The 12,478-nt window shown below is 39.3% G+C and overlaps 1 protein-coding gene across 1 annotated transcript in view; it reads right to left on the bottom strand.

The window, feature by feature from the left end:
- Window positions 1–12,244, bottom strand: part of timp2a (TIMP metallopeptidase inhibitor 2a) — a 64,958-nt gene extending 52,714 nt beyond the window's left edge. Inside the window, exon 1 of the mRNA XM_078571139.1 lies at window positions 11,870–12,244. Coding sequence (XP_078427265.1) covers window positions 11,870–11,999 — 130 coding nt within the window. The 5' untranslated portion in view covers window positions 12,000–12,244. The remainder of the gene's footprint in view (window positions 1–11,869) is intronic.
- Between the last annotated feature and the right edge of the window lie 234 nt (window positions 12,245–12,478).

Below are 12,478 nucleotides of genomic sequence, written 5' to 3'. Positions count from 1 at the left end.
AACTGGGTATGGAAGATGTAACAACCGTGGATAGTTTTTCCTTATTTCTAATATGACAATGACTCGTTAGAAAAGATTTTCTCCAGCATATTGAAACTCAGTTTACGTCCCTACCATGTTCCAGTGCCATTTTATGCTGATTTTACACAATGCAGCTACCAGAACAATTGCTGGATTGAAAATTGGCATAGCCCATCAATGGTTTGTGAAATTTGTTTCCATTGAAAATGCACCATGCTCAAAGTAGCTTTGAGATTAGATTACCATAAAAAAACTGATTATTTGTATTTGCTTCATGATTTTAAAACCTACCACTGCCCCACCCACCCCCACCACCACAGCGCCTGCACAAAAACAAAGTTTCGCAATAAAGAACAAAAGGGTACTTTAATTTTTCAGGCTGTTCGCACCAGGCAGGGCACAGACTGTACCCAACCAGCCTGTGCTTGCAAAACTCAAAGCACACAGTGACCAACATTAGACGTGATTCCGCAATTGGACAACATTTGCTAAATAATCCTCAATGTGCTAAGAATTACGCTGACAACCAATTTAAGATTGTCAGTTGGGCGTGCAATGTGGTGCATTGGTATGTACTGGAAGCTACATATATAAATACACAGGGCTCTGATCTTTGCAGACTGAAAGAACATGTACATACATTGCACCCGTTTCAGCTAAACAAAATAAGTGACAGCCATTCGCTGTCATTCCTCAGGACAATGCCTTGACCAATCAGGGTCAAGCTGCCTGGTTTAAATTGCAAACAATGCTTGGCAGTTAACTGTCAGTCACCATTAATGGTGCATTCTCCACAACAACGCCACTTGCCAACCAATCAGCACTTGCTTCACATACAGTACAAATTGTTGTTTTCTCCCGTATATTGGTATTCTTGAGAGTGTCCTGATGAGTGCAAGATGAAAAGCTTAGACATGTCTCTTTTTTTCAGCAATACACTTGATAGTGAAAAAACTCTCAAGAAACCCATTCAAAGCTTTTAAATCCCCTCAAGTGTTCAATCTGTTATAACAAACAAACTCCTATTCAGACCCCACAAAGACAGCTAATCCTTTAATGGTCTCTTTAAACGGTCATACTGTGAAATAAAAACCCTCTGCTTAGAAAACAGTAGCGTTTGAAACTCAGCCAAACATTCATGATAGCCCATGAGGAAATGTCAACAAAGATCCCTAGTGAACCTGTACGACCACATGGATTTTTTCCCCAAACATACACAAGCTGGCATGTCAATCAAAGCACTTTTAACTCTCACTGACAGCTTAAGTCTGTTTTTTTCAAAAATCATGTTTAAGAGGTGGGATTTTTTTTAAAAAAAACTTCAGACCATGACACTTACAAACCTTATCTGCCCTTCAAGAGCATTTATGTCTATTTCATTAAGTTGTGACTCCCACACTATGGGTTAAGGTCTTTGCAACAGCCAAAATGGGGTCTGTTCGTTAACACCGAGTTCAAATGGCCCTGCAGAGTTCAGGTTTCCCTGCTGTGTGAATCCTGTGCCCCTGCCAAAAAAATTGGATCCGTTGATAATATGGATAATAGGGAGGGCGGGGGGCTGAGATTTCCACATCTGGGTCCCGCCGTTTTTTAAATGGCCATAGAGTCTTTCCGACTCCGCGAAACTCCGGCCCATAACCTGGGCTAACACTTCATTATATTGAAGATGAAAAGCGTGATTGAGAATACTCATTTTAAAACAAGATGTTAAATCAAGGCCATATCATTCCTCTATTGTGGACGTAAAATATTCCATGGTATTACATGAAGAAGAGCAGGTGGTTGGGGGTGTGGAGTTCTTCTGATACCCTTGTCAATATATATCCCTCCACTAAACAACACTAAAGTTTATCTAATTGTAATTTGTGGGACGTTGCTGCCCACAGATTGTATGCTGCACCTTCCTATATTTCAATGGGTACTATACTTCAGAGCCTACTTCGTTGGTTCTGGGACACTTTGGGATGCTCTGAGGTCATGCAAGGCAAGTAATTTTTTAGAACACTGAATATGGCAGTCATTTTTTTCCAAAGAATACTTTGGGCTATAGTGTGCAATCAAAATAATGATGCGGTTAATGCCACTTTCTGGTAGTTAAAGAAATTTCAGGCAAGGGCCAGATGCATGGTTAAATGCAAACATCCAAAAGTTGCTGCCCAAGTTGTGCAGCTCCAGCTCTACCTTGGCCAAGGTGGCACCTCACAGCCCACCTCACCAATGAAATGCATTGAATGGCATGATCTCTCCATGGAGAGTGAAGTCATATCCATTTTCGTCTAAATATCTTACTAATGTGCTAAATGTCATTAATGCCAGTCAACCTTTTGTCACTAAAAAAAGCTAATGGAGTCTCATTCCTTAAGTTTGAATTGTTAGAGATTTTACTAACACTAATCTTTGATATTTTTAAAAATATACTTTTCCTTTGAATTTTTTTCCATTTTCTATTTTAATCCAAATTTCCTTTCCCTCACTTTATTTCTCTTTCATTACCTGATTTGATATTAAATTTACCCACCCTAATTCATGCTTCCTTCGCCGTCCTTGCGCTGTTAATTTCACAATCTTTAAATCCGATTGGTTAAGGAGATACAGAGCTGCTTACCCAGTTCACTCAAGCTCCAAGTGCCGGGTTTCCCTCAAATTACATTATCAGCTCGCAATTTCAACAACTTGACACAGAAAACATTAAAAACCAAAATATGCAATGGCAAGTCCAACTAATAGTAGACAACATTAGATTCCCTGCCACAGCAATGGTCCATTGTTTTTGACAAGGTAAACATCACTAATACTCTAATTTGGATGTCTAAATCAAAATTTTCCAAGTGGAGTAATTTTAACACTCGTGATAACCTGGTTCTACCAACTCAAGAATCTAAGCCCGAGGAGTCATTCTTAAGGTGGAACCTTCTGCTCTCACTAGTGGCAGGCTTGGAGGTGGGAAGGACATAAAATTTGGCAGGTGTACCGGAACCCCATTACCTTGCCACCTCCACCAGAATTAAGCCTCGGGTGGCAAAGCCCTGGTCAACCTTCCCACCCTGCCACCTATTAATTGGCCATTTAAGGGCCTCAATGACCACTTAAGGGCCTCATCCCACTGCTGCTGGTATTAACCCAGCTGCAGATGGGCCAATTTACATGCAGCATGCACAGAAGTTAAAACCATGCAGCCAGCCTCTCACCTCCAGGGGGGGGGTACACCTCAATCAAAGGCACATCAGGAAAGGGGGGCTTGCTGAGAGCCACGCCCCTGTCCTCGCTGCTGACCCCCCTACACCTGTCTCCCCACCACCTGTGAAATTACCCCTCCCCCTCCACATTTCTTCCTATTGTCTGGGTTGCCACGTGATCCCAGGAATCCATTAGGTGTTTTTCCTGCTGTAGCCACAGCCTCCGTTTGGCTCTCAGCAGCTGAGACTTCCACCCCACCCTGATCTTGATTCCAGGGGAAAGGCATGTTGGTGGCCTTGTCACTACCCGATTGGCTTGTGGTCTGCTGAGCCTTCCTGAAACGAGGCAGCGTGGGTCACTCGCCAGCTCCCCAGCCGCAGGCAAGACTCCCAGCGTCACAAGATTCCAAGTCAGATATAAAACAAACTAGACGCAGAATAAATTTCCCTCTACTTTTGCAACTATTGTTTTAACCCCAATGTCAGAGAGCTTTTGTGCCCCAGCATTGTGACATTTCCATTCCTTGCACCTGTTACCCTTGTGCCTGATTTGGGAAGAGATAAATGTACCTAATATCAGTTTGTGCCTAATTGTGGGTGTGTTTTTTATTACTCTGGAGCTGGACGTAGGAGGAATAGGGCTGACACCAATTATAAATCATTTCACTTCCTACTCTTACCATTAGCAGGGGAATGAAATGTGTCCCATTAGTGTGGGCTGAATTCAAAGTCAAGTTCCAGAAGTGAAAGAACCATTTTCTGGTTCACCTTCCTACAATGTTGCTACTGCAACTGAGAGTTTTGCTGTTTTGACTTTTTTCCTAGGTTTACAATATTACAGAAAAATATTTTCTTTTTTTTTCACGTTTGGCTGAGTTTCTCTCTGCATGGCCAATAAATTGTTTTTGATTTTTAATATCACCAGTGCATTTTGTTCCATCCCCAGCAATGAGTCAATGCCTTCAAAAGGGTAGTCAAGGAGGAAAATGGCAGAAAAAGAAATGGGGAAAACAAAACAAAGGAGGAAATGGGGTTATCAAAAATACAACTGTTACACAGATTATATGCAATGCTTATGCTTTATAATGCATTTTTATTATAGAATATGAAAACTTCTCTTTAGCTGATGAGACATACCTTCAGGTTGGTCTCACCTTCATTGCTATCACACCGGGAACATTATACCGAAGATGTGGCACTAACTCCCTAACCATTTCCCTGTGATAAGGGCACGAGTAGCTTGATGTATCAACAAGATAAAACTCTGTTATAATAATGTTCAGAAACCTTCCAATTTTAAAAAAAAACTGAGATATTGCACACAGTGCAACCTTTTATTACTACTGTAAAGTAGCATCAGCAAAAGCACCAGCCCAGAAGTATATTCTGCCCTTAAATTCAGGGTGGTACAGGGCTATCTTGAAGGGAGTTAAAATCTCACCCACATTTTTTAATTCTAATCATAGTAGTTCAAAATTGCCATTTGGTAAGATACTGAAATATACCTGATGTTAAATTATGAAATTCTATAAGGGGGAAGTTATCATCTTGTACCAAATCACACTATGTAATGCATTTTGGGATGACTGACAGTGCCCAACACTATCTCGTACACATTTCACCAAAGATTCTCAACCTGACTATTCAGAACAGTTATTAACAGCATTTTTTTCACGTCTATCTTAGTGGTTTATCTGATCAAGACAACAAATGAATGCTAAACAACAGAAAGTGCTGTGAATTTAGTCCACCTGCCAATGAATTTACACTGGTTCTACTTCGTTCATTCTAATTCACTCACGCTGAGATTACAGTTGAAAAGGTATCGTTCGACCATAGTTGGCTACTGTATTTGTTCTAATACTAAACAAAAGAGAGGCCCAAAAACATGCATAGAGATACTCTTTTTTTTCTTGAAGGATGTTTCAGGTAACTTTAAAAGCTTTTTATACTGGATTTCTCCCAACGGCTACCCATCAGAAATGACAGTATAGCAGACATAACAGAGATCACAATAGTCCGGTATGACATTTTAGAGACAGCTTTATGCTGCTGGCATTTCATAATATCATAGCATATCTTTGGTTTTACAATTTCTGAAATTGGGTCCTAACAATATTATGCCAAAGGTACATTATTGTTCTTTACTGAAAGAGCATATTGTTAAGATTGGCTTTTATTTTGTGACCTGCAAATGACTTCAACCTTTGATATACCAGCATAAATTAATCTTTCTTATGGAAACAATGATAAAAGGGTATGGATGAGGAAAATCTGCATCTTACATGATGTTTCTAATTGGAATCTATTTGAACTTATCAAAATTATTTCCTTGAAAGGGCTGAAATTGCAGTCTAGCATTATCCTGCTCAACTGGGTTTAGAAATCCTTTAACGGATAAATTGTCAAATACTGCACCTCATGATAATAAGCAGCTTTTGTGAAGAGGCAGCGAGTAAAAGACAGCATTGTCCATTCACATCTCGAAATCAACTGCTGTTGAAATGCAATTAGGCGAGAGCACTGTTATTGCATAACTTAGTGGAACTACTAAGGTTGACAAACTACAATTTTCTATATATTATTTATATTTGGTTTGTTGTCTAATCTTAACAAAGGGTATCTTTCAGCAATCTCTGAATAATACAGCATCAAAATATGCTGTAGAAACCAGAGGTTCTAATGCCCTAAACGAAACAACAATAATCTGATCCATTCTTGGTGCCACAGATGATGCTGCCAGTAATTCTGGACATAGCCAGATTTCACATGTAATTAATCAACAGCTCTTTGTTCTTTATCCATGGGTGTTAAGAAGTTCAAAGCAGCATAAAGTATAAAAAATTGAATCAAATACGTGACAACCAAATGTAAATTCAGATGGTAGGCTCACCCCATCATTGACGATTCATCAAAATTAGTCATCTTGCAATAACTAATCTAGCTGGCTCTCCTAAATGATGCTGCCTAATTTATGGAGATCACAGAAATAACAAAATAATCTTCATTTTATTAATTATGCACCCAATAAGTCAAGAGGGAGTAATTTGTTCTGTTGGGGCAGCAATTCCATTATGGATGTGCTGGTGCCATGAGCAAATTTTCCTGAACAGAGTGTGCTGCTGAAATACAGAAAAGGGCTTGCTCAGGTTTTCTGCATTTTTCGGTCTCCTTCATTAAATATGGCCTGTGTGTTCCTGCTAGGATTCGTGTCCCACACTGGGATCACATTGTCTGGAATTTCCCAGACAGCAGCAGAATTGAGTAAATAAGCACCTGCACTTCCTGTTGGACGCAAAGTTTGAATTTCTGTTTAGCTTTGCACTGTGATGAAGCAGGAGATGGCTAATGCCCAGGAGCTGGGAGGGCAGCCTCTTAAACTAAATGCTTCAGTGGAGTATGGCAGTAAGGTTAAAATGAAATAAGAAGGAATAAATAACTTTCCCATCCAAAAGAAATGAGCAATGCTGCAATGCCAAGAAACCATGAGAAATAAAAATGAGGCTGATTCTCAGCAAAACATCAGTCTGAACACTTTTAAACTACAGGATTTATTTTCAACTGGTTGAACTAGGCATAAAACTAATGTTGTGGTTTGACCGTTACAGGAACTTCCCCCTTTTCACTTCATTGAGAATCAGGTGTTTTTTTTATTAAACAACAGGCCTAGTTGAAAATCTATCCCCATTTATGGCTTCTGTGCACCTGCATTCATGTGCTTTGCTGCAATTTTGAAAAACACATGGCTCTGACCTTTTACCAACAATGCAACACATCTGGACAGCAAGAGTGTACCTCCAACATGTCCTGAATTAACGTATTCCAGGTCAGAAGCACAGACTAGCTCAAGTCTCTTGTGTAGCCCCATCAGAAACCCCAGGGTAAGCAGAAATCAGTACAAAAGAAGTGCAAGGCTAAAGGTTTTTGTTTTCTGTAATGTCACCGCCATCACCCCACCCCACCCACCCCTTGTCTGGGGTGCACCTAGACAGAAGCAGGATTTAATCTTCCAAATTGCTTTTCAGCAGTTAACAAGAGAGCAAGATGCCCATTAAAACTCCTTTGGATGAGGGTACCACTCTGCTCTGCCACTGTGTTGGCTCCCAGCTTTGATAATTTTGTAACCTGTCATGTGCAGTTTTCCTTTTAATTTGTTAATTTTAATTGAATGGTTACATCTGAGCTAGTTACCAGAAGGAAATACACAATAGGCACACAACCATTATTAAGCAACCAAAAAAAAATCCAAATTAAATGAAATCTGTTGAAATATTTGGTTGCTTGGTAACCAATGAAAACATTTAGATTACAGTGGCTAGGTATCATTCTGGTGAGGCAGACATACAATGCACCTTTACCTTTGGTACAAATACTGCAACAGCTTATGGAATACACATTATCAATATTAACAGTCCTAGGCGGAGGCACTGGACAACCACAATGTGTTAGAATATTACAATTCAACCTCATGGGCCTGGATTAATTACAGCTCAGACTAATGGGATCCAACGTTTTATTTTTCCTCCACCTACTGAAAAGACCCAAAGTAAAGTGTATTAGACCTGTTTTAACCCACAACACAAGACGGTCCATAATTGGAATCAAAACTGTCAATGCCTACATCAAAACTGGCTGATGTGGGAAACGCAAAGTCACACTGATGTTCTGAGCTGGAGTTAAAGTGAATTGATAAAAGAATCATCTATGCCATTCTATATATGGCGCAGGATGCAAACATAGCCATTCCAAAACGCACTTGCCTTCAAAGATTCAATGTCTTCCACAAAACAAAGTTGATAAAGAAAAATAAAGAATCCTGAGTAAATCATAGCCAGTTAACTCCATCCCTAAGTTCACAATATAAAATTCACAACTGCAATTAAAATGAGACACAGCTGGATTTTGTTGCTTTCCTTCCGTTTGGTATCTCAAGATAAAATATTAAAATGACGCATATATCAGCCTATGTGTAAATTTGTTCTTCAAGGCTTACTGTATAACAAGACGACCAATGTTTACTTGCGGGATTATAAAATTAATGTTTTAACTTTTCTCTTTGGAGTTTGACACATGGTATGTACCAAGAGAGACATGTTTCATTACAGCCTTGGCGAATACAACCATATGCTATGGTGCTTCAGCTTTATTGCCTGTTTTATGACATTTATCTCGTTTATAAATACTAATATACTTTGATCACAATTCCTATTAGCCTCTTATGACAGGTCCTGGTGGTTCTGCATTGTCAGTACACCAGAATCAAGTTTTCTTTCTGGGAGAAAAAGGCTGACAAAAAAAACCAATTGATATAATTACTTGCATAAAGGGTTTGAAATCATCATTTGACAAAGTACCATTTGTAGTCATTATATGGCAGACATCAGGCCGACTTGCAGAAAGTTATATATAAAAACTGCATTGCGTAGCCCACCACAAAAATAAACATGTAGGGCTGCTCTGCTCATATGTTAAACAAACGTCATGTAATTTCCTTAAACCACCTCGATCCAGTTTTTCAGTCAGACAAACAGGATGTTGGTTCTTTCGTCTATCCCCATCAGTAAACGCAGGAAGCGATCAGAGGGATTTTTTTTTGTTTTTATTTAGCTCCACATAAGCCTTATGACAGTTTGATTAATATTTATTGACTGAGCATAGTGAGAGAGAAAACAAAAGATTTTATTATTTGCTTTTCAACTGGAAGTCTCCATTACAATTTTAAAAAATATTTTACAGCTGCCCCCTTATTGGCTGGCTATAATTGTGGCATGTTGGTCATTTGGAAAAGACATTTAAATCTTTTTTTGGGTCTATTTAGAGAAAGCTGGATTCACAAAACACCCTGTGCACACAAAGGCTACTACCTAGGTTGATAGTAAATGTATAAAATAGTTGGTAATTTCAAATTATTCTTGAATGTACAGCTCTATATACCTGGATCATGGGGAAAAGTTCATTACTGTTTGCTTCAAAGATATTATAGATTATGTGCAATAGTTCAGGAAGGAACAAAGGTGCTTATAATCAGACATGCACATTACAGTCATACAAACACAAATTAAAATCAAGAACAGTCTGGCATTTGGGAGCTATTTAGTTATACAGTGAAACTCATAACATTTCACTGTTGAAACCTTCCAACACTCCCAATCCATTTGCTATATAATCCAAAATAAAATAGCACCCGTGCTACGAAATTACTGTCCATTTATGGAGGAAATCTGGAGGCTCATTTTTCACTACGTAATGCACAAGCTGCAATGGAAAGCATCCAACAGATCCATAGAAACTGCTGCCTCCAGTCATAAAGCACTTTAACTTGGTCTGTACTCACAACTGAATCTCTTAACGATCTGTTTTAAACCACTGATTCCAGTTCAGCTACAGGAAACAGACTTTAGATTGTAGCCGTTTGATGAAGTACAGGCTCAGCTTCTGGTCATCATCTGGACCCAAAACTGACTGTACAATTCATCAAATGCTTATGGTGCCGAGACTGAGTTCTGTATAGATGACATTGAAATTGCTGTTTTCTCCCCATTTTTATCAATGTTGCTTAGTTAGCAAGCTGATATATTAAATCACGACACAGTTTTATGGTAATCAAAACTGCTTTCGAGCAGCACAGTGATGGAATTGCAATCTCCTCACACTGTGTTCCCAATCTTGGAGACTCCAATCAGGTGAAGGCATGGAATGGAGGCCAGGTGATTTTCTACAGGGAGAGGTGGAAAAAAAAACTAACCAGTCAGCAAGCCACCTGCGGTTGTGAATCTTGTAGCAATCAGAAAGAATCACAGAATTGGCAGAGGTTTGAGGGCAGCTTTTCTGCCCACATGCTTGGCTCTGGATAATGTACGCTCCAGGAAAAACTAGACGTATACAAGAAAAAAAAACACATTCAGGTGCCAGATCCTATAGTGTCCTCAAGGATTTTGCCTGTCTGTTATTAGATTGCTGTACTTGCTGATTTAATAGCACAGTACTTCTGATGTTGCAAACATTTCCTGCAATTATAGCAATTTTCCAAGAGGCAATTGCTATCATTGTGTCTTTCAGTGGGTGGGATGTAGGGTCCTTGCAATGTATCAATATTTGCAAGGTGTCACACCACCCCCTCCACCCAAAATACTTGGAAGTTTGAAAACTCATGAATATATGGCTCAAAATGAAACCGTCCAGAGCCACAGTTTTTGATATAATGGCCACTTGCCAGATTGAGCCTTCCTTTAACAATGTTTCTCTTCCTTAGACAGGCACATCTCTTATTGAACCAGAAGGAGAACAATTTTTTGAATATATGATTTTTCAGTTTCAGTACTAATGAAGAATATAATACATATTTAGGATATATTCAAAAAGAAAGTGGAAATATATTGCACTCTGGCTTTAAACTTTAAGAGAGACATGATTCTAAAAAAGCAAATCTGGGTAGTTCTGTAATTTATCATAGTTTTACCTATATGGTGTACAATTTGCTTGTACTATACCATTGAGTTTGTCCTTTTGCAAAAAGGCAACAGGCACACATGCAATTAGTTCCACGAGATTATGTCCCACTAATTGTGAACATATGTATAGGACATCATGTTATTAAGCTGAGTAGACATGTGTTAAGAATGGATATATATCACATACATAAATAATTTTGACTAGTTGTGATTGAAACCTACTAATTCAGCCAGGTAATATAAATAAAACTGTCCAAGTTAAACTAATTCAGAAAGAATAGGTTCCTGAGAATATATGCCAAATAATCTCATGCCCATTTCCAGACATCAGTATATTTTGCACAACCTCCATCTTTGAGGCACCTTGAAGAATTATTACTAGACTAATCGATGGGAATAAATCTTTGGTATCACCAATAATGCTTTTTTGCAGTCAAGCCTACATGTTACCTAATTTAAGAAATTTTTGCTGGGATGTGTTATATATATATGATGTGAAGTATGAACTCAGTCATTCTGATGAACAGTTCAGGCAGTCCGTGTATAATTATTTAATAATGTGTTGGTCCTAAAATATGTGTAGGACTTTTGACGAAATAGGTTTCCTAAATCAAGAAAAATAAATTATTGAAAAATATATAGACAGAAATGAATAAAATATGATCCAAATATACAAACCTCTGATCACAGCATATTTCTAACATGATACAGTACTTAGCCTTGTAACTACGGTCAAGAATTATCAGAGTCATTTAAAAACAAAACCTCAAGCCCGATAAACAAGGTGGTTGGGCAAACAGGTCAGGTTTGTGCGGAGGATTTGAAACATACGCTCATGCTTTTTTTGTTTGGAAGCTGAAGGCTCAAGACTGGCTGGTCAACATAATGGGCAAGTACCAGGTTAAAGCTACAGGTTCCCATTTTCCAAGTAAGCCTGTCAGTTTAAATTAACCAGCAATGTTCCGCGCTCCTTAAAATCAAAAATCAAATAATATCTGGAGATCTGGACTCAGCTGAGTTCGAATTTGTAACATGACAGGAGAGGGCTGTTTTTTTTTTGTGTGGAGACAACTGTACCTTAAACTTTCCTTTCTGACTTCAGGCTGCATTGACTTCGGACAGCATTTGATAGGCAACCACCATATTGCACAGTGTTTCCAACGCACCCACATGAAATTGCCTTGGAACCCTGTCCAGGGCGGAAAGATGCTCTTTACTTACCTACATCTGCATTACAGAAAGCTTGTTGCGGATGGATCGGAGCGCAGCTACACGCCTCGGCAATCTGTTCCACCCTCAAAGCCAGAAGCAGAAACAACGTTGCCACCAAACTGCTGACTGTAGCACTCATTTTAAAAAGCTCTCGGAATAAAGCTCTTCCAGCAAAGGATCACCGGGAACGTCTAGCGGAGCTTGTGCTGCTGCCTCGGGCAAACGCAGGGCAAGTTCAGTGGCGTGGGAACAGGGAGAAGGCAAAGAAATTCACAAAATGACATCTAGTTAACCGGTGCCGTGTCTCTCCTCCTCCTGTCTCTTCTGGGTGTGTTTTGCTCTGCTCTCTCTCTCTCTCTCTGAGCTCAGCCCCATTTAATGACTGGAAGGTTTTCTGCTGTCCCCGCCTCTCCGACTCAACGGGCCAGTCACAGTATCGATGGCCCAGTACCAAAGACGCCTGTTGTTTTTTTCATAGCTTTGGGCAATTCCACACATTTTTCAGTTTAATGAGGTTCGAGCCTCTCTGGAGTGCATTGTTGTGGATCAGTTCATTAAAAAAAAAAGGTATTTCATATGGGCTGGTAATAAACATCAGGAAAATGCAGAGACCTGACC

The sequence above is a fragment of the Cetorhinus maximus genome, chromosome 24 (genome assembly GCF_964194155.1).
Source record: "Cetorhinus maximus chromosome 24, sCetMax3.hap1.1, whole genome shotgun sequence".
Classification (NCBI taxonomy): domain Eukaryota; kingdom Metazoa; phylum Chordata; class Chondrichthyes; order Lamniformes; family Cetorhinidae; genus Cetorhinus; species Cetorhinus maximus.
The sequence above is the reverse complement of the archived record's forward strand: the minus strand, read 5'-3'. Positions and strand labels throughout refer to the sequence as shown.